This window comes from Littorina saxatilis, linkage group LG15, assembly GCF_037325665.1.
Source record: "Littorina saxatilis isolate snail1 linkage group LG15, US_GU_Lsax_2.0, whole genome shotgun sequence".
Taxonomy (NCBI): Eukaryota; Metazoa; Mollusca; class Gastropoda; order Littorinimorpha; family Littorinidae; genus Littorina; species Littorina saxatilis.
This window is the reverse complement of record NC_090259.1, coordinates 8,363,277-8,386,127: the sequence shown is the minus strand read 5'-3', so window position 1 is coordinate 8,386,127 and position 22,851 is coordinate 8,363,277. Positions and strand designations below refer to the sequence as shown.

General features: G+C 42.4%; 1 protein-coding gene and 1 long non-coding RNA gene across 2 annotated transcripts in view; one reads left to right on the top strand and one right to left on the bottom strand.

Moving 5' to 3' along the window:
* The window catches only part of LOC138948433 (uncharacterized), a 179,115-nt gene that overhangs the window by 153,765 nt on the left and 2,499 nt on the right, over window positions 1–22,851 (bottom strand). The gene's annotated exons all lie outside the window — the stretch shown is intronic.
* Window positions 1,477–22,207, top strand: LOC138948427 (uncharacterized; the record flags this gene model as incomplete). The annotated part of the gene is given in 8 exon segments (XM_070319962.1): window positions 1,477–1,698; window positions 4,785–5,057; window positions 6,131–6,316; window positions 9,885–10,171; window positions 16,622–16,799; window positions 18,212–18,426; window positions 19,220–19,412; window positions 20,583–22,207. Coding segments are annotated over 8 exon segments (2,055 nt in total). The 3' UTR covers window positions 21,114–22,207.

Here is a 22,851-nt window from a genome sequence, read left to right as displayed (position 1 = left end):
ACACACATACACACACACACACACACCACACACACACACGCACACACACACACACACATAATACACACACACACACACACATAATACACACACATACACACACACACATAATACACACACATACACACACACACACACACACACACACACACACACACACACCAAACACACACACGCTTATATTATTGTAACACGTTTATATTATTGTATATTAGTAACACGCCCTTGAGGAAGGCCTGGCAACAGGTCGAAAATTTGGGCTGGCACTTGAAATTCTTTTTATGGCTTTTATTTTTCTTGATGTTGTTATATATATATATATAAAACATCAGAAATTGTGAAAGAAACAATTGAAAGTCAGCAGAGACTTTCTTCCGAGATTTGTTAAAATCTCTCAGCAGAGAAAGAGATAGAAATATGTATCCCTTCACAGACAGCCTATTGGGAGCATCAGACCCTCCTCAAGGTGGACCGAGATTTACAGAGCAAAGTCCCTTTGTGGGGGACGTATCGCAAGGTAATCTAGTCCTGAGGAGGACCATAATTGTATTTATACCTAGACCAGACACGTGTTTCGACACTATTGTGTCTCATCAGTGGTCAGGTGGTACTAATGGCGAGAGTTGTCATGTATATGTATATATCCAGTGGTTTTTTTCTATCGTTCTACCTTGTGTTTTATTTTTTTTTTCCTTCAAATGTTTCAATGACTCACAACTCCTATTGAGAAAGGACACACACTGTTCAATGTTTGTTAAAGCCCCCATCCCCTTTTTCTTTACACCCCCCTTTAAATCGGAATGTATATTTCTATATTGTTATAAGATGACTCATTTTAATGAGTTTCATTGACAAAAACAAAGGGTGTGATATCATTCTCAGCACGGCCTCTTTCCTCGCTTATTTAAGAGCGTCAGTTAGTCTGTACGTCAGTTTACCAGTCTAACGGTCTTATACTGCTGGTGTAACACGCCATTTTTACTCCACATCAGTAAATAAAACCTCGTAGAAGTAATTTTCTCGTGTTACACAGGCTGTCTGCTAGTCTACCTGTTTCTCTGTCTCTCGTGCTTTCTAAAATCATAAAATCATTGAGTGTGTGTGTGTGTGTGTGTGTGTGTGTGTGTGTGTGTGTGTGTGTGTGTGTGTGTGTGTGTGTGTGCGTGTGTGTGTGTATGTGTGTGTGTGTGTGTGTGTGTGTGTGTGTGTGTGTGTGTGTGTCTGTGTGTCTGTGCGTGCGTGCGTGTGCGTGTGTGTGTGTGTGTGTGTGTGTGTCTGTGTGTGTGTGTGTGTGTCTGTCTGTCTGTCTGTCTGTCTCTCTGTCTCTCTGTCTGTCTCTCTGTCTCTATGTCTGTCTCTCTGTCTGTCTGTCTCTCTGTCTGTCTCTCTGTCTGTCTCTCTGTCTCTCTGTCTGTCTCTCTGTCTGTCTCTCTGTCTGTCTCTCTGTCTCTCTGTACGTCTGATCGACTACTGCAGATCCCAGGGTCCCACCAGACGCAGACCATTATGCATCTATATCTTCTTCTCCTCGTCCTCTTGCGAGGAGACGTCACGTCAGCAATAACGTCAGAAGCAGCGTCAGAAGAGCGCATAGAACGGGTGGAGAGAGTGATGTCCCAGCTGACGCGTCAAGTGATGCTGCAGCAGCTGTACACGGAGGAGACAGCCCGGTCAGGGGGAGATTCGGGCATCAAACAGGTAAATGATATGTAATACATGTAATACAAATATGTTATGACTGTTGACAGTTGGCTGCTGAGGGTTCATTGTTAATGACTGTTGATCAACCGTACCTCCCCTTAGCTTAGCCTAACTTATTTTGTAGCTTAGCTTAGCTTAGCTTAGCTTAGCTTAGCTCAGCTTAGCTTAGCTTGCCTTGCCTTGCCATGCCTTGCCTTGCCTTGCCATACCATGCCATGCCTTGCCTTACCTGACCATACCTTATTTCACCGTACCTTACCTTACCTTAGCGTACCTTACCATACCATACCTTACCTTACCTTAGCGTACCTTACCATACCATACCTTATTTCACCTTAAATTACCTTACCTTAGCGTACCTTACCATACCATACTTTACCTTACCTTAGCGTACCTTACCATACCTTACCTTACCTTAGCGTACCTTACCATACCATACCTTACCTTACCTTACCTTACCATACCTTACCTTACCTTACCTTAGCGTACCTTGCCATACCATACCTTACCTTAGCGTACCTTACCATACTTTACCTTACCTTAGCGTACCTTACCATACCATACCTTACCTTATAACCTTAGCGTACCTTACCTTATTTCACCTTACCATACCTTACCTTAGCGTACCTTACCATACCATACCATACCTTACTTTAGCGTACCATACCTTACCTTACCTTACCTTACCTTAGCGTACCTTACCATACCATACCATACCATACCATACCTTACCTTACCTTACCTTACCTTACCTTAGCGTACCATACCATACCTTACCTTAGCGTACCTTACCATACCTTACCTTATCTCAGCATACCATACCATACCATACCATACCACACCATACCTTACCTTACCTTAGCGTACCATACCATACCTTACCTTACCTTACCTTACCTTAGCGTACCATACCATACCTTACCTTACCTTAGCGTACCTTACCATACCATACGTTACCTTATCTTACCTTAGCGTACCTTACCATACCATACCATACCTTACCTCAGCGTACCATTACCTTAGCGTACCATACCATACTATACCTTACCTTACCTTAGCATACCATACCATACCTTACCTTACCTTAGCGTACCTTACCATACCATACCTTACCTTACCATAGCGTACCTTACCATACCTTACCTTACCTTAGCGTACCTTACCATACCACACCATACCTTACCTTAGCGCACCTTACCATACCATACCTTATTTCACCTTACCATACCTTACCTTAGCGTACCTTACCATAGCATACCTTACCTTACCTTACCATACCTTACCTTACCTTACCTTACCTTAGCGTACCTTACGATACCATACCTTACCTTACTTTACCTTACCTTACCTTACCTTACCATACCATACCATACCATACCTTACCTTAGCGTACCTTACCATACCATACCTTACCTTACCTTACCTTACCTTACCTTACCATACCATACCTTACCTTACCTTACCTTAGCGTACCTTACCATACCATACCTTACCGTAGCGTACCTTACCATACCTTACCTTACCGTACCTTACCTTACCTTACCTTACCTTAGCGTACCTTACCATACCATACCTTACCATACCTTACCTATAGGCATAGATAAAAATGTCCACCAAATACCCGTTTGACTTGGAATAAAGGCCGTGAAAGGTGAATGCTCGCCTAATAGGCTACTGAGCTTTACTGGCCGATGTGAATGCGTTATATATTGTGTGTAAAAAAATGTCTGTTTGTCTGTCTGTCTGTAAAAATTCCATTTCAAATGGCAGAAATTAATATGTAAGCGCCTAGGGCTATATCTAGATTAGGCGCATAAAAATGATCACAATAATAATAATAATAATAATACCATACCTTACCTTAGCGTACCTTACCATACCTTACCTTACCTTACCATACCATACCATACCATACCATACCATACCTTACCTTACCTTAGTGTACCTTACCTTACCATACCTTAAGGTCTTCCTTAATTAAAGCCGTATTTGACTTCGCGAGGTTTTTCTACCAACATTTCAGTGCCTAGTGGTAAGGCGTCCGCCCCGTGATCGGGAGGTCGTGGGTTCGAACCCCGGCCGGGTCATACCTAAGACTTTAAAATTGGCAATCTAGTGGCTGCTCCGCCTGGCGTCTGGCATTATGGGGTTAGTGCTAGGACTGGTTGGTCCGGTGTCAGAATAATGTGACTAGGTGAGACATGAAGCCTGTGCTGCGACTTCTGTCTTGTGTGTGGCGCACGTTAAATGTCAAAGCAGCACCGCCCTGATATGGCCCTTCATGGTCGGCTGGGCGTTAAGCAAACAAACAAACAAACAAACAAAAAGTGCCAATCCTTCGCGCAGCGAGCTTTGTGAAGACGTGTATGACCGTTTTTACCCCGCCATTAAGGCAGCCATACGCCGCTTTCGGAGGAAGCATGCTGGGTATTTTCGTGTTTCTATAATCCACCGAACTCTGACATGGATTACAGGATCTTTTCCGTGCGCACTTGGTCTTGTGCTTGCGTGTACACATTAAGGGGGATAAGCCACTAGCAGGTCTGCACATAAGTTGACCTGGGAGATCGGAAAAATCTCCACACTTAACCCACCAGGCGGCCGCAGCCGGGATTCGAACCCTCGACCTTCCGATTAAGAGGCCGACGTCTTACCACCCCGCCACAGCGCCCTTCGCTCACCTATACAAGGACAGCACACACAAAACTAAATCATATAGTCTCACCTTATTTTTTTCTTTATTTTTTTCTTTTATGTTTTTCTTTGATTAATTTTATTTTATTTTTTTTCTCTGTAAATCCTCCTGTTTTGATTAAGTTCCCCATACCCCCCTCCTACATTTTGTTCTTCTGGTTAATAATTGTGTTGTCCACCATCATGAAAACTTGTGTAACTTAGCATTGTTATGGTCACGTCAAATAAGCATCTGCTTGAGTTCGTGTCCTTGCTGCATTTTTGTCAATTGTTTCATGTCAAGTATTTTGAATAAAATTGTGTTTAAACCAACTAAATCACATTGACTTCGCCCAATTAATGTCAGGCTTTACCTTACCATACCTTAACTTCGTCTCACATGTGGGCAGGTGCGCATGCAACGTGACGGAAGCAAGCCATACTACACAGCCACACACACGTCCAACGCCGTGGCGTCAATCCACGACCACAGTAACCACGAGCGCACGTGCGGGATGGGGGAGGTGGTGGCGGTGCTCAACGGTCTGGAGTTCCGGACACGCCACAATGACTACATGCTGAAGATGCCGTCACGCTCCAGCGTGGACTACCACGCCACTCAAGACATTCCCTTCCCTGACGTTCCGCCTGCCGTGCTGCAGAGGACTTCTGTTGATGACCAGGTATGGTTTCAAGGTTTTATTTCGGCTTTAGGGCGTTTAAGCTAACAAAATACACAATTAAATCACACATTAAACCACACGCACAATGAGAGTGCACGCAGGCACAGCTTCTTCTTCTTCTTCTTCAGCGTTCCAGAATGTTCTGGTTACGTGTGAGCTCGTTTGCCCATTTGGGTTCCCCACACTATACTCTGAGAGCATAGTCAGCTCACTCCGCTTTCGTTGAGTAGGCATGCTGGGTACTTTCGTGTTTCCATAACCCACCGAACTCTGACATGGATTACAGGATCTTTTCCGTGCGCACTTGGTCTTGTGCTTGCGTGTACACACGAAGGGGGTTAAGTCACTAGCAGGTCTGCACATAAGTTGACCTGGGAGATTGGAAAAATCTCCACTCTTAACCCACCAGGCGGCAGCGACCGGGATTCGAACTCACGACCTCCCGATTAGGAGGCCGACGTCTTACCACCACGCCACTGCGCCCGTCGCAGGCACAGCAAGCAGTGATCTAACAAACAAAAACTACATCTTCATCAACTAGAGCTCTTATGGACAGGAATAGCCTCCTTTATGCTTGTTTTGCTACGCTAAAAAGGAAAAAAAAACACGCACGCACACAAAAAACACAACTTCAACTAACAATATTGAAGCAAAAAACAAACAGGGTGGCGGAGAGATGTGTGGTTGGGGTGGGGTTGGGGAGTGAGGGTGGAGGTGGAGTGTGTGTGTGTGTGTGGGGGGGGGGGGGGTCGGGGGGTGCTTGTGTGTATGTTTGCGTGTGTGTGTGTGTGTGTGTGTGTGTGTGTGTGTGTGTGTGTGTGTGTTAGAGACACAGAAAGAAAGAAAGCGAGAAAGGGGGGGGTAGAGAGAGAGAGTGAGGGGGGAAGAAATACAGAGGGGGGGGGGGGGGGAGGGAGACAGAGACAGAGACAGCGACAGGGGGAGACCGAGACAGCGAGACAGCGAGACAGAGAGAGACAGATACATACAGTGACACACAGACAGAGAGGAGTATTATAATGCCATAACAGGCCTACGACGTGTAGTATATAGGCTACTCAATCATATTTCAGATCACAGAGTTACGTGAGTGGTTCAAAGCGTGGCGGGATGGAGACACGTCAGTTCGGGACTACCGGAAGTACTTCAAGCCCAATCTGTGCTACCTAGAGGGCGCCTGGACCACTGACGTCACACTGGACGAACCGTTCGACAGCGACCGACATCAGCTTGAGGCCGACAGCTGGTTTGAACTGCAGGTAGTCTTTTGTCAAATCTTCACCGTTGTTACATAAGTCCAGTTTTGACAGAATGTTTTAACATATAGAACAGGAATCGAGACGAAGGAAAGGGCACTGCTTGCGTTAACACAAAGTACAAATCTTGTCAAAATGTAATTGAAAATAAATTATGATATATTGTTATGCTGTGTCGTAAAAATGTGACTATGTTTTTGGTCTTTTTATTTCTTTTTCTAAAATGCAGTCGCCAGTTTTTTCTGCTTTCTTGTGAATGTTTCGCTAATCTGTGATTAACGTTCCATAAAGAAACAATATTTGTCCTTTTAATATTCAGAAGAAAGGTAAGTTTGGTTTAAACAAGTTTATTCAATCTTTCTTTCTTTCTTTCTTTCTTTCTTTCTTTATTTGGTGTTTAACGTCGTTTTCAACCATTCAAGGTTATATCGCGACGGGTTTATTCAATAAATTTCATTGGTACTATTGCCGCATACATGAAATTAGGAACATGGAGCACAACAAGCTAGGCTTATGAGCGTACTCTTAAAAGCAAATGAAATTTGGCGGACGATTTTCCTTTGCGTATCACCAATTCTTGTCCCAAATAGAAATATTTTCTGAGAGGACGTTAACTCCCCCCCCTTTAGTTAGAGCGGACGATTTTAATATAACAAGTTTGAAATAATGTCAAAATAATAATGGTAAATTATGGTAGACAAACATGTAACAATAAGGGAAAAAAAACCAGAAAAAAAAACAATGCTAAACTAACAACAGTACTCACACGCGCTCGCACACTCACTCGCACACACACGCATACAATGACTTCCACATGGTTGAAAATAGAATACTACCAGAACAAGGAAATGTAAACAGTACTGCACATGGTCGTTTCGAACATGGATGAGATAAATGCATTCATTATTCAAAACGTTTGCTTAATAAGATAAACCTGAATAACTGGTCAAATATCAATGCATTTTCGCTGTCTGGCTTGTCTCTATTGCCATTCAGAAAATCATCAGCGGTTAGCAAATCATAGTTGGGCAGTGTTGACAAGGTGACTTCACGTACTTGAAGAGATAAGGGGCAATGAAAAATATAGTGCTCCGCATTTTCAACAGGATAACCACAAGTGCATGACGGGTCGGGAATTAAATGTCTGTCAAATAGATCACTATTTAGATTGCTGATCCTCAATCTCAGTCTGCAATGGATAATTTCTGATTTTCGATCAGATGTGTATCTATACGAGGGAACAACAGAATCATCAGAACTAATACGTTTTTTAAATAACCCAATAGAATCAAGTTGTTTTACAGCATCTGGAAGCTCATTCCACAGGGAAGTCGAAGACAGAAAAAATGACTTTTTATACAATTCAGTTCGAGAGTGGGGAGTCTGTCTGTCAAGTGGTCTTCGTCTATGGTAAGGGTTCACAGAAGCAACGAGAGGAGGCAGACGTTCTAGCAAGTATGGTGGCACGCGTGCATTAACTAATTTGAAATACAAAATCAATTTGTGTCTTTTTCGCCTCTCCTTCAGTGTTGTAAATCCTGATTCATCGTACAATTTTTGGTGGCTCGTGCCACGAACTGCACCTATAATGGTTCTTATGGCATCAAGATGCAAGTTTTCTAATAAAGTAGCTAATCTGTCAGAACAATTGTCCCAAATGATGTCAGAAAAATCAAAATGGGGAATAATAAAAGATTTATACATAAGTTCAAGTGCCTTTCGGCTAAGGCGATACTTATAGGACCGAAAACATGAGAGAAGAACACGTACTTTAGATATAATTGACTGAACATGTGATTCCCATTTGCAGTCGCTCTGAATCAGTACACCAAGATGTTTGTGAACGTGGTTTTCTCTCAGAATTGTTCCATCAAATACCAGAGGAAGGGTTTCAGGCATTCTATTTCTGGAAAGGGTCATCAAATCTGTTTTTAAATTATTGAAATTAACTTTCCATTTTTCCGCCCAGTGTGCAATTTTGGCTAAGTCTGCATTTAAGATCTGTGTCCGCGTGTTTGCATCATTTAGAGATAAATACAAACTGGTATCATCAGCAAAAAGTTTAATGACAGATTCGATATCAATGACAATATCGTTAATGTACACAAGGAACAACAAGGGCCCCAGAACAGAACCTTGGGGAACACCTGAACAAACACGTCCGTATGTCGATTTCCTGCCTTGGATAACAACGGCTTGTAACCTGCCTGTCAAATAATCTTCAAACCATTTTAATAAAACACCTCTTATGCCTATAGCATATAATTTATGCAACAAACCCTTATGCCACACTCTGTCGAAGGCTTTTGATATATCACAGAAAACAGCCTGAGTCGTCAACTGCTTATCTAAGGATTGACAAAAATCGTCATACATACTCAACAACTGAAAACTAGTTGAATCACCAGGAATAAACCCTGACTGAGAGACCGTTAATAAATCATTTTCTGTGAGATATCGAAAAACATGGGCTTGAACACATTTTTCCAATACTTTTCCTATGCAACTGAGTAATGAAATCGGACGATAGTTACTACAGTGTTCTTTTTCACCTTTCTTATAAATGGGATTCACATGAGCTACTTTCCAAATTTTCGGAAACTTTCCCTCAGCCAACAATCTCTGGAATAGGGTTGCAAGCGGATTTCAAATAATACAAGCAGCAAGTTTAAGAAGTTTATTGTGAACCAAATCAGGACCTACTGCTTTCCTAACATCGAGGTTGTTTATAACAGCGTACACCATTTCGGTAGTTATCACGAGAGGACTAATGGAAATGGGCTCTTCTTCAACTGGTGGAACGTCATCATCATGACTTTGTATATGCGACTGTCATAGAAATGCTTCATTAAAAACCTAGGTAAGTTTATGGAAAGTAAACTTTGTCCTCGGACAAAACAAAACCCTCACAGATTTTGGAACGTTGGCAGTCTAATCTGCTTAGGAATTTTCTGTACCGCTCTCTACCTCTTCCTTCGTGCTATAGGAGCAGTTTCGCTTCACGTCCTACACGGGGGGACAAGATCGGCAAAGAGAACTCCGCCTACAGCCAGCACCACCAGCAGGAGTGGTATTCAAGAAAATAAAGAATTTGAGGTGGTTTCAGATTCTGAGGCCGTTTTAGCTACTACGCTTTGATTTCCGATTTTAACTGGCATTCACGAGTGCACCTCACAACATTTTTAGCTAACGAGGTTGTCTATTTATAAACCACGCGCACAAACACCCTTATCAAAGGAAATCCCCGCCACGCGACGCTTCCTAATAGACGAGATAACCACGGTCAGAGAGGTGTCAGACCAGATGCGGACACAGACATCCGAACATCAAAAGATTACCCGGCGGCATCATGCCGTTAGCCACTGTAGAGCCGAGAGATAGGTCCCGTCAGTTTAAAACCGTCACGTGACTTTGGCGGGTCGAAACGGGGTTTCGTGAATGGCAATTCGCGCGACTTACAGAACAAACAGCGCCACCATGCGGCCAAGTGCCGCTAAAACCTTTCCCTGCATACCAGTCCAGGAAGGTCAATCGAAACACACTCTATCTAATCCCTTTTCTCGTGCAACAGGAGCAGATTCGCTTCACGTCCTACACGGGGGACAAGAACAGCAACGAGAACTTCGCTTACCTGCCCACCAGCGTCATGAACATCACTGAGGACGGTATGCCCACCTTCGCTCAGTGGAACTACAGGATCCTCTGTCACCCCGTCTCCGGTGACCTCCCCTTCTCACACCTCAAACCCGTGGACAACCTGGCCGCCAGGATCGTGGGCGACGATTCCTTTGACCAGTATGTGGCGTCACGCGCTGCCAGGTTCTCCGTCAACCCCACTGGCAAGGATGAGCAGTTTAGGTACGTCATGGCGGTTATGAGCCTGCCACGTCTATGACGCTGCGGCCTAGTTACCAGCCTCACATACTCAAACAAGGGAAGTAACTCAACCCAGACACTACAAAGAGTGCTTTTTCTTTGCCTGTTTTACTCAAGTTAATAGAGCTTTGAAAACTCTTGCTTTTTCCAAGTGAAGGCTGTCCTCCTTGATCCAAGCAAATAAGAGAACAACGTTGAAGTGACAATGACTAGGTTTAAAATGTCCCTTATCAGAAAGTTCAACCTCAGTCCTTTGATGTTTATTAAACACATTTTCATATAAAGTTGGCGCTTCATATGGAAAAGTGGCTTTGAAATTGACCCTAATCCTTCTTTGGGCTCTGTAAATGTCGTTTGGGGCTATGGTTGTAAAACGGTATCTACTGGTCACCCCAATGTATAAACTGAAAACTCTTTCTGCACCAGAACACGCAGAAAGGATTGTATCTGCCTGATGTCTGATGCTTTTCAAAATCCCCAACCACTAACACCTTCAAAACGGACATTAACTGACACTGTTGTTTTTCCCTATATAATCCTTACTATTTTTCCGAGACGTCGTCGTGTTGTGTATTTAGCTTGCCACAACCTCATACATGGTCCTAAAAGTTAAAGTTGAAGAAAATACTAAAGATAAATGAACAAGCTGACGCAGTGTCATTCGCACCGTGAATCCCCCCATGGGAACATACTAAAGTCTGGTTCCAAATAGGCTCAATTTCCTTCTATTTCTTTGTATTTCTCCCTCGTAGGGGTAGGGGTGTTCAAACCAAAGGCACCTTTAAACCAAAACTCATATCACACATCTTACAATACTAAGACACTCAGCAGTGAAAGGGTGGGGTGTCTGCTGGTAAAAAATTCCAAACAATCCTAAAAGTACTTCACTACTAAACGTGCTTTTAAAAAGAGCAGTTATTTTTCCCTCTATGTTCAGTATTGTGTTTTCTGTGAACATGTAGTCTATTTAGATGGTTGTCATGTGCACATGAGTTGCTAAAGCGTTTTCAGTTGGGCATATGTCGAAAAGCAAAGAATTAGCCCTTTGAAAACCATCAGAACTGTCACACAAAAATAACATTTACCTATCTCACCAACTGACCAAACATAGGGCTTTTCCTTATGTATCATGTATTGTCGTGTTTTTTGTAGCATACTTGTGAAAACAGCCACCACTGTTGTAAATGATACTTTAAAGAGCATTATTTCATTTTTACAGTTGAAGGACAACCTGGACTGCCGTATATTACAGCTGTTTTACAATCAGCCAAAATTTTCTTAACAAACGTATGTTTAAGAACAACTCCCATAGTGAAATTGAAGGAAAACAAAGTGAAAACCCCCCTGCCATAGAGGAGCTAAAGAATCAACAATAAACGACTGCATGGATAGCTTGATGCACGAATGCATTGCGGACATGTTTGTCTCCAACCAAGAGAAAGTTCCAAAAAATCCCTTTTGTGCTTCTTATTATACAGTGACGTCAAAGACAGCCTTTTCTGCTGTTCATACATTCAGGGGTTATGGTTACACTAAACGACGTAGTTGTAGCCATACTGCCATCCAGATTTATTTTTTCCTTGCGAGCAGTCACAGGGTGTTTGTGCTGTCTGCCAACCGTCAGACGACCCCGCCCAAGTCTGTTAAGGGACCGTTTGACCGTTATAGAACGCGTCTTTTTGATTTTTTAGCACATTTGGAAACGGTTGATTTGTATACAAGTTGGATTGTATACATGTTTTGAAGTGACCTTGACCCTGAACTATGAAAAAAATCTTTCAAACTTCATAATTGTGTGGGGCACATGTTATATACTGATATTGAGCCACATTTAGTCACATATCATCAAGGTCAAGGTCACTTTGCCCCTTATGAAATGTGACTGAAACGGGCAATTGAATCACTAAAAGTGACAATGTCTCTTTGTAGAAAGTGCCAATAAGTATGTTTATGCTTCCTATGTCTTGAATTGATAGCCTTGTGATGTGTGACCTTTGATGATCTTGACCTTGGCCAAAGGTCATGTGTAATTTGGTAGGAAAAATCTGTAAACCAGTTCTAATAGTGTACAATGTCCTTGCCAGCTTCAGTTGTTAGACCTTCACCTTCAAGGTCACCTGAAGGTCAAGGTCACTTTAAGACAAAGGTCAAGCATGAGAGTCGCATGGGCTTTGCTTTGTTAAGATTTTTTACCAAGACACATGGATTTCTTTACCCGGCTTGGTCACATTTTTCATAGGGGTCAATGTGACCTTGACCCTAACGATATGTGACCAGATGTGGCTCACTATGAAATTCTAACAAACGCCCCACTCAGTGTTTACGTTTGTAAGAGATATCGTCCATAGTAAAGTTAAAGGGGCAAGCTCACATCAAAATATTTCTACATATCAACTTTGAAGGGCTCCTCTGACCTTGACATTGAAGCGAGGTCAACCAAAATGGTATCAGAAGATAAGGCTTTCTTTTTCTTGTATACCATACAAAACTAAGCCCGCTGTTTTTGATTTGTTTTCCAGAAAACTGGCACAATGTGAAATTTTGCAGTTTTTAGACCACATTAATTCTCCCTGTGACCTTGACCTTATGGTAAGGTCAAGGTTCTCAAGTATCTTTTTTGAGCTCTTGGGGTCATACAACATTTTGCAACATTTGGTGTTTCTTCACTTCATAGCGTTGGAGAAATATCGAAAGGTAATGTTCAGTACAGACAGATAAAGACGGGCAACGGACAACGGCTGGACGACATGCGAGTAGCGGCTATTATCCGTTGTTCACAAAACATTCCTATATATTGGAAACAATGGTAGGGATAAAAATCAACCGTTTCCAAATGTGCTAAAAAATCAAAAAGACGCGTTCTATAACGGTCAAACGGTCCCTTAACAGACTTGGGCGGGGTCATCTAACGGTTGGCAGACAGCACAAACACCCTGTGACTGCTCGCAAGGAAAAAATAAATCTGGATGGCAGTATGGCTACAACTACGTCGTTTAGTGTAACCATAACCCCTGAATGTATGAACAGCAGAAAAGGCTGTCTTTGACGTCACTGTATAATAAGAAGCACAAAAGGGATTTTTTGGAACTTTCTCTTGGTTGGAGACAAACATGTCCGCAATGCATTCGTGCATCAAGCTATCCATGCAGTCGTTTATTGTTGATTCTTTAGCTCCTCTATGGCAGGGGGATTTTCACTTTGTTTTCCTTCAATTTCACTATGGGAGTTGTTCTTAACATACGTTTGTTAAGAAAATTTTGGCTGATTGTAAAACAGCTGTAATATACGGCAGTCCAGGTTGTCCTTCAACTGTAAAAATGAAATAATGCTCTTTAAAGTATCATTTACAACAGTGGTGGCTGTTTTCACAAGTATGCTACAAAAAACACGACAATACATAATACATAAGGAAAAGCCCTATGTTTGGTCAGTTGGTGAGATAGGTAAATGTTATTTTTGTGTGACAGTTCTGATGGTTTTCAAAGGGCTAATTCTTTGCTTTTCGACATATGCCCAACTGAAAACGCTTTAGCAACTCATGTGCACATGACAACCATCTAAATAGACTACATGTTCGCAGAAAACACAATACTGAATATAGAGGGAAAAATAACTGCTCTTTTTAAAAGCACGTTTAGTAGTGAAGTACTTTTAGGATTGTTTGGAATTTTTTACCAGCAGACACCCTTTCACTGCTGAGTGTCTTAGTATTGTAAGATGTGTGATATGAGTTTTGGTTTAAAGGTGCCTTTGGTTTGAACACCCCTACCCCTACGAGGGAGAAATACAAAGAAATAGAAGGAAATTGAGCCTATTTGGAACCAGACTTTAGTATGTTCCCATGGGGGGATTCACGGTGCGAATGACACTGCGTCAGCTTGTTCATTTATCTTTAGTATTTTCTTCAACTTTAACTTTTAGGACCATGTATGAGGTTGTGGCAAGCTAAATACACAACACGACGACGTCTCGGAAAAATAGTAAGGATTATATAGGGAAAAACAACAGTGTCAGTTAGGACCTCTCCTTTTTCTGGTTTACATTAACGACATAGTTGATAACGTTGAATCCATTATTAAACTGTTTGCCGACGATACAAGTATGTATTTAAGCCTGGAAAATTCTCAGATGCGAACAGATATTTTTAACTCAGATCTTGAAAAAATCGACCAGTGGGCTAGTCAGTGGAAAGTTAAATTTAATCAAAGTAAAACAAAACTTCTGAATATAAGCAGGAAAAGGAATCCAGATTACATCCCTTTGAACTTCGGTGGCACAATTTTACAAGAAACTGAAAGTCATAAACATCTTGGTATTATTATTCAGAATAACGGTGAGTGGGAGTTACATATTAAATCTGTTATAGCAAAATGCCGTACGCTAGTAGCTTGCTTACGATCTTATAAATATAGACTAGGCAGAAAAGCTTTAGAAACAATGTATAAATCCTTCATATTGCCACATTTTGATTATGCTGATGTTCTCTGGGACAACTGCCCTAAGGAGTTAGCCACCGAGCTCGAAAGTATTCACTTAGATGCAATTCGAACCATTGTTGGAGCAGTCCGCGGTACAAGCCATCAAAAATTGTACGATGAGTCAGGCTTTATTTCATTACTAGAGAGGCGAAAACGTCATAAATTGATATTATTTCACAAGATCGTTCACCGCAAGGTGCCAAACTACTTATTAGCGATATTGCCACCATTGATATCAACTAATAACCCATATCACCGGCGCAGACCTCTAGACAGGAAAGTTCCATCGTTTAAAACTGAATTATATAGAAACTCATTTCTCCCATCTACTACACAACTCTGGAATTCTTTACCAGACTATATAAAACTTAGTGATTCCCTAAGTGAATTTAAGCACTTTTTGTCAAAAAACGATTTAAGTCCGCCGTGTTATTTTTATTCTGGAGATCGCATGTCACAAATAATTCACTGTAAGCTCAGGTTATATATAAGTGATCTCAATAACGATCTAGTGAGACGTCACGTTGCTACAGATGCATCTTGTGACTGTGGATTCCCGTCCGAATCCGTACAACACTTCATATTCGATTGTCCAAATTATCGCGAAGCACGTCAAGAAACTATACATACCCTCCCTAATCACACAATTCACCTCCCCCACCTTTTAAACGGAGACAGACAGTATTCTTTAGATTTGAACAGGAAAATTTTTTCCACCGTACACTCGTTCATTGAACGTTCAGGCCGCTTTGGGTAAGTCAGAATAAATGCTCTACAAGCCGGACAACAACTTAAACTTCTGCACATCTCCTACCCATCCCTCTTCTTTTATTCATCTTCTTTCCCTCCTTCCTTCCTTTACTGTCTTTCTTTATAATCATTATGCAACGTTCATTACGTTATTAATAGATTTGGTTTATTGAGACAAATTTTTCACCCGTTACCGCCTTATGTTGTAATGTCATGCAGGAACACCACTATAAGCTTCTAGCTTGTTGCTGTTTCTGTGAACTTTGTATACATGTCATGATTGTAACCTTTGTTAAAATAAACTTATGTTTAAACCAGTTAATGTCCGTTTTGAAGGTGTTAGTGGTTGGGGATTTTGAAAAGCATCAGACATCAGGCAGATACAACCCTTTCTGCGTGTTCTGGTGCAGAAAGAGTTTTCAGTTTATACATTGGGGTGACCAGTAGATACCGTTTTACAACCATAGCCCCAAACGACATTTACAGAGCCCAAAGAAGGATTAGGGTCAATTTCAAAGCCACTTTTCCATATGAAGCGCCAACTTTATATGAAAATGTGTTTAATAAACATCAAAGGACTGAGGTTGAACTTTCTGATAAGGGACATTTTAAACCTAGTCATTGTCACTTCAACGTTCCCTTCACTAAAGTGGCTAAGATGCCTGGACTAGAATCTTATGGTACGAGTTTACATTTGGAAGCGATCTGTGTACCTTATTTCTTATATATTATTCATTTAACGCGTTGTAATGATCACAATGCATGTATCACACAGATGGTGCCGACTGAAGCAGATCTCGACAAAGACAACTACAGCGGTAACTAACGCGTTGTAATGATCACAATGCATGTATCACACAGATGGTGCCGACTGAAGCAGATCTCGACAAAGACAACTACAGCGGTAACTAACGCGTTGTAATGATCACAATGCATGTATCACACAGATGGTGCCGACTGAAGCAGATCTCGACAAAGACAACTACAGCGGTAACTAACGCGTTGTAATGATCACAATGCATGTATCACACAGATGGTGCCGACTGAAGCAGATCTCGACAAAGACAACTACAGCGGTAACTAACGCGTTGTAATGATCACAATGCATGTATCACACAGATATACCGACTGAACCAGATCCCGACAAAGACAACTACAGCGGTAATTAACGCGTTGTAATGATCACAATGCATGTATCACACAGATGGTACCGACTGGACCAGCTGATGAACCAGATCCCGGGCAAGGACAATTACCAGGGCAAGCTGAATGACACGGGTCTGGGTCAGATCAAGCTGGACGTGTTCAACGGGCAACCACTCAACGCGGGCTTCTATCACCGCTGGTACAAGGTGGCGGGCCGCGACGCCATGGGCGAAAAGGTTTCTTTTCAGCTCTTATTTTAAATTACAAGACAAGACAAGACAAGACAAGGCAATACAATGCAATGCAATGCTACGCAATGCTATGCAATGCTATGCAATACAATACAATACAATACAATACAATACCATACAATACAATACTAGTCTAGACTAGACTAGACTAGACTAGACAATGCAATGCAATGCTAGACTAGACTAGACTCGACAATACAATACAATACAATACAATACAATACAATACAATACAATACAATACAATACAATACAATGCTATACAATGCAATGCACTGCAATACAATGCAATGCTATGCTATGCTATGCTATGCTATGCTATACTATGCTATGCAATGCAATCCAATGCAATCCAATCCAATACAATACAATACAATACAATACAATACTAATACAATACAATACATTGCAATCCAATACAATACAATACAATACAATACAATACATTGCATTGCATTGCAATGCAATGCAATGCAATCCAATACAATACAATACAATACATTACAAGCAACCACTCAACACAGGCTTCTTTCACTGCTGGGACAAGGTGGCAGGCCGCAACGCTATGGGGGAAAAGTTTATTTATTTACTTTTTACCCAAGCACATTTTGCGTTTTATTGGCCGTAACTCGTGCGAGCTGTGGATTGGATTGGATTGGATGTGTTCCCTGGATGTCATAGAAGAGTAACTTCTCCTGTACAGTCTCCAAAATCGACTGATTTTATTTTATTTTTATTTAGTTTTGTTGTTGACAGTTCAACACAAAGTTCTAGGGTCGGGAGAAAAAAGTGGGTCGGTCGGGGAGCAGGACACACCGACTTTGTGTTAGCCTCACTGGTTCGTGCCCCTATCTCTCCTTTCTGTGAAGGCTCCTAAAGGTGAGAATTGACTGTAAACTGTTCATCAAAAATAGGCTTTCTCATCTGTTTTCAATTGACAGAAATCCCATACCTATCGCGTGCAAATCCCATTCCTAAAAAAAACCACAGGTCCAAATATCATCCTTATACACAATTATGTGTATATATATGCATCACAGGAGCTTGTATCAAAGCACCGGTCGATTATTATTCCTTTACCTTTACTGTTGCGTTGCCCCCTACTACTATTCACTAGTTGGCCAATCTAGGCTATGCATTGCACGATGTTGCATAATCTGAATTCAAGTTTTCTTTCAACCCAAAAGGTGGCCAATCGAGGCTATGCATTGCATGATGTTGCAAATGTTGAATTCAAGTTCTCATTCAAACCAAAAGGTGGCCAGTCGAGGCTGTGCATTGCATGATGTTGCATAATTTGAATTCACGTTCTCTTTCAACCCAAAAGGTGGCCAGTCGAGGCTGTGCATTGCATGATGTTGCATAATTTGAATTCACGTTCTCTTTCAACCCAAAAGGTGGCCAGTCGAGGCTTCGCCGACAGGAATCTGTGGGTGGCCGAGACCACTCAGCCCCGCGTGGCACCCGTGTCGGTCGCCAACTGCAAGAACCGCTGGCAGCGCAGGAGGGGTCAATGCGACACGGTGGTCAAGCGAGTGTCTTATGCCATTCCCCTGGAGATCGTCTACCTGACCCCGATCCACACCTGGAACCCCTTCAAGCTCCCCTACAGGTGGAACTAATAAATGAATTGTACATAAATAAACTATTAATTAAATACATTATAAATAAATACATTACAGATAAATAAATTATGAATAAATAAATTATGAATAAAAATAAAAGAGTTATAAATAAATGAGTTGTAAATGAATAAATTATGAATGTTAAATAATGTTATATATAATGGCAATGTTATGATATTGTATGGTTATGTTATGGCTTTAAAGGCTCAAGCCTTCCCGCAATCAAAAGACATAACTTAGCCTATTTATGATTCATAAATCAATATTTATAGTCTACGGATTGATTATTGACTGGGTAGCGACACGGAAGATTTTCCAAGTTCTTTATTAGTATCATAGGTTTGTATCTGTCTTACTGTCTCGAACAACATGACCTGCTGAAGAGACGATAAACAATACTCCTTATATTTAGATTTTATCTGTAGATTTATTCAATTTAAAGATGACACGGACAACACTTTAGGTCAGTGTTATTGGAAGTATGATAGGTGTGCTTGTTATTACATACGTGAACCTATGTTTTATGTGTGTTGTCCTTTTGTCCAATTGTTGCTATAATCATTTACAGGCAGGCAGGGTGTGCCGAAGAAAAGTTTCCATTTTTATGTAACATTTTAATGGACAATAAAGTGTTGTTATTGTTATTGTTATTGTTATTGTTGTTGTTGTTGTTATATGTCTTTCCTTTCGGTTGAAGTTCCAGTGCTTGTAACGTTCTGTTTTGTCATAAATTAAACATTCCAGTAACCTTCCGTTCTGGATTTTTGATTCTCCCTACAGGGGAGAGCACTCCTCCACTCTGGGCAAGACGGTCAGGGCTGACGGCCGCAATGGCGGCATGACGCCAGAGAAAGCGTACAACGGCACCAACAGCGAGGCTTACTACCTGACGCCCTCTCAGTTCTTCTCCGGGGGCGAGGTGGGACGCGACAAGGCGGACACCACCAGGAACAGCGTGGGCGTCTTGGATAAGGTCAGTGTCGTGGGGTCAAGGACAAGGGGTTAGGGGTTAAAAGGTCAAGGGTTCAGAATTCATAGGTGAAAGATCAGAGTTATTGTGGTCAGAGGTGAGAGGGGAAATACGAGGCGGTCCTCCACACGACAGACACCAGCAAAAACATCGTCGGGATCTTGATCAAGGTCAGTGTCGTCGGGTCAAGGACGAGGGTTTAAGCCGGGTATTGATTGGGCGAAGTCAATTTCGCGAAGCTTACGTCACGAAGCTCGCTTGCACGAAGGTTTAATACTGATTTTTCCATTAAAAAACAACACCTTTGGGCTCAATACAGGCTCGAAGGCGTTATGGGTTAAGAGGTGAGGGGGTCAGAGATCAGAAGTCAAAGCTCAGAGGTCATGGGGTCAGAGGTTAGAGGTGAAGAATGAGCTATGGCCGCGGCATGGCGTACACTAGCGGGAGCGTCTTTGATAAAGTCAGTGTCCGTGGGTTCAATGATAAGGGTTGAGAGGAGGGGGGGGGGTCAGAGGTTAGAGATGAGAGGTGAGGGGTGAGTTAGTGTGTGTGGACGCTTAAAGCGGCTAGAAATGATAGTAAGATACTAACTGAGAGGCGAATGTCAGAGAGAAGAGAGACGACATAGGTCAAGGGGCCAAAGCTCAGAGATAGACTTTGCGATGTCATATTGGTAACGCAACCAGGATAAGTAATGCTGGTCTTGATCTCATATTGTGCCATATACGCCCATACACATATAACTACCCCCCAAAATACTGTACTCGTGTATTAACAAAACGACAAAAAGTCTCAACAGTCTCGACCCTGGAGTCTTCTTCGGGTACATATTTATATGTTCACTCGCGCAGTCAATACTATTCTTCTGCTTTCGTTACACACACAGATACTAGACGAACTCGTTATACTGTTCTTCTGCTTTCGTTACACACACAGATACTAGACGAACTCGTTATACTGTTCTTCTGCTTTCGTTACACACACAGATACTAGACGAACTCGTTATACTGTTCTTCTGCTTTCGTTACACACACAGATACTAGACGAACTCGTTAAACTGTTCTTCTGCTTTCGTTACACACACTGATACTAGACGAACTCGTTATACTATTCTTCTGCTTTCGTTACACACACAGATACTAGACGAACTCGTTATGTTTCTCTGTACCACAGTCAGGCAAGGTGAGAGCCGTCAAGTCTTCCGGAGTGCGCATCTTTTTACCGAAAATTGCTGGCCTGGGTGTACTGCGCACGCGCTATCCCATCATGCCCATGCACGACGAGGGCGACCCCGTGTGGAAGGAGCTGGAAGCGCTGCGTGACGTTGTCATGGATATAGGACGCTACACCAAGTACCTCCGCTCACCGCCAAACCTAGCGTCTCGCCCCATCACCAACAACACCACCGCCCCCACCCCCTTCACCCACACCGTGTTGATGACGTCACCCTCCCTCCCCGATCCCGTCGGTCTTCACGCGCACACCATTGACCTCAACCTCGAGCAGTTCCGGCGCATGCGCAACAATAGGCGTACCTTGACCTTTGACACTTCGGAGGAGAACGGCCATTCCCACTCGGTGAAGGTGCGTTACGACAGGAACACCAACAAGTTCCGCATCATTAAGTGCGACGGCAAGCCCAGGTGTTTCGACGGTCACTCGGCTGTGCTGAGTGAAGGCAACAAGCGTAGCGTCGTTCCCTGATGGCTCAGCGTTAAAGAAACTGTTTTTGTTTTGTTAGGGATGGTTGTAAGGTGCACCGTCGCCGCTCTGCCCAAGTCCTGTGATGAATCCCGTACAGCACTGGTCTGTCAAGGCTTAAAATGTATGGCCATTTCTGTGAAAGTAGTCACTGTGGTCAACATTATTGTTATATCCATCCCACACCAATGTTTTCCATAATTCTGTCTTCTTCTTGTCGTTCGCTGTTAGATCGTCAGTCCGGACTGCAGGGCGAAACGTGCTGTCCTGTTTTCCATGATGAACATCTGGTTTATAATGTGCTATCACTGATACTTCCTTGAACCTTTAGAAATTCAGCTTGAAGTGGCAGCCAGTGATCTCAGTAAAGGTTCTATACAAGTAACATTTTGCTCCAACTTCGACCCCGCGTTACTCCAATCAGAGGCTTCTGTCAACAGGGTCAAAAGTCGCAGAAATGGTCCCGGATGTATGATAAGAGTGTCGTACTCGTTGCATCTGGGTACATACTCAACGTCACGGAGAGATTCAAAATACCCCTCCAAAAAGGGGGAGGGAGAAGGCACCCCCCCCCCCCCACGAACTCCCACTTTGACTTTGCCTCTGGACCTCAACAGCTGTCTAGACGGCGCTGGTACCGTAGCCTCATTTTTGAATCCCTCCCCCCCCCCCCCCTCAAACATACACAAACTAGACCAAGTCCTGTGTCCGTTGATTCTATTGTTCGTCCACTTCAACGATTAATAGAAAGTTTATTTTTATTTGTAATTATTTTTTTTATTTTAGATCGAGGTTCTAGAAAATGTTAAGTTTTGTCAATAAAACGTATCATTAGCTTATCAATCTTGCATGCTTGTGGGTTTTTTTTCCAATTAAAAAACGATGATTGAACAACACAGAAAAAGATGTACTCACGACAGCAAACAAGCAAATCGTGTAATAAATGCACAGTACGAGTAATATTTCTGCAATATTTAATATAACAAATGTTGTGTTACTTTTACAATTAAAATATACGGGAAAAAGATACACATTTACTGTACAACTTTTTTCTACAGTACTATGGAAAAATGCATTAAACATGTGTTAAAAATAAATCTTGGGCTCATGAAATTACTGACTGTCCGTTGCACGCGCGCACACACATGCACTCACTCACGCACGCATACACACAAACACACGCATACACACAAACAAACAAACACAGGCACATCCTTAACGCAGCAAATTACAACACACACAGACACACACACACAGACACACACACGGACACACGCATACACACACACACACACACACACACACACACACACACACACACACACACACACACACACACACACACACACACACACACACACACACGGGCACATTCAAGTACAAGTACACGTACAAACACAGGTACATCCTAAACTAAAAAAACACAACCAGACAAACACACACACACACACACACACACACACACACACACACACACACACACACACGCACAAACACATACATGCACACATGCACGCACGCACCAACACGCACACACACACACATACACACACACTCACGGGTACGTACACGTATACACACTCTCACACACACACACAACCACACACACACACACCTAAAGTGTGGATGGTTACCTAAGAGGCGGCACTGGGTGTAGTGCCTTTCTAGTGCACTTGCACTACAACAGCACTGGGTGCAGTACTCGCTCCGGCATCGAAGAATTTTGCACTAAAAAATGCAC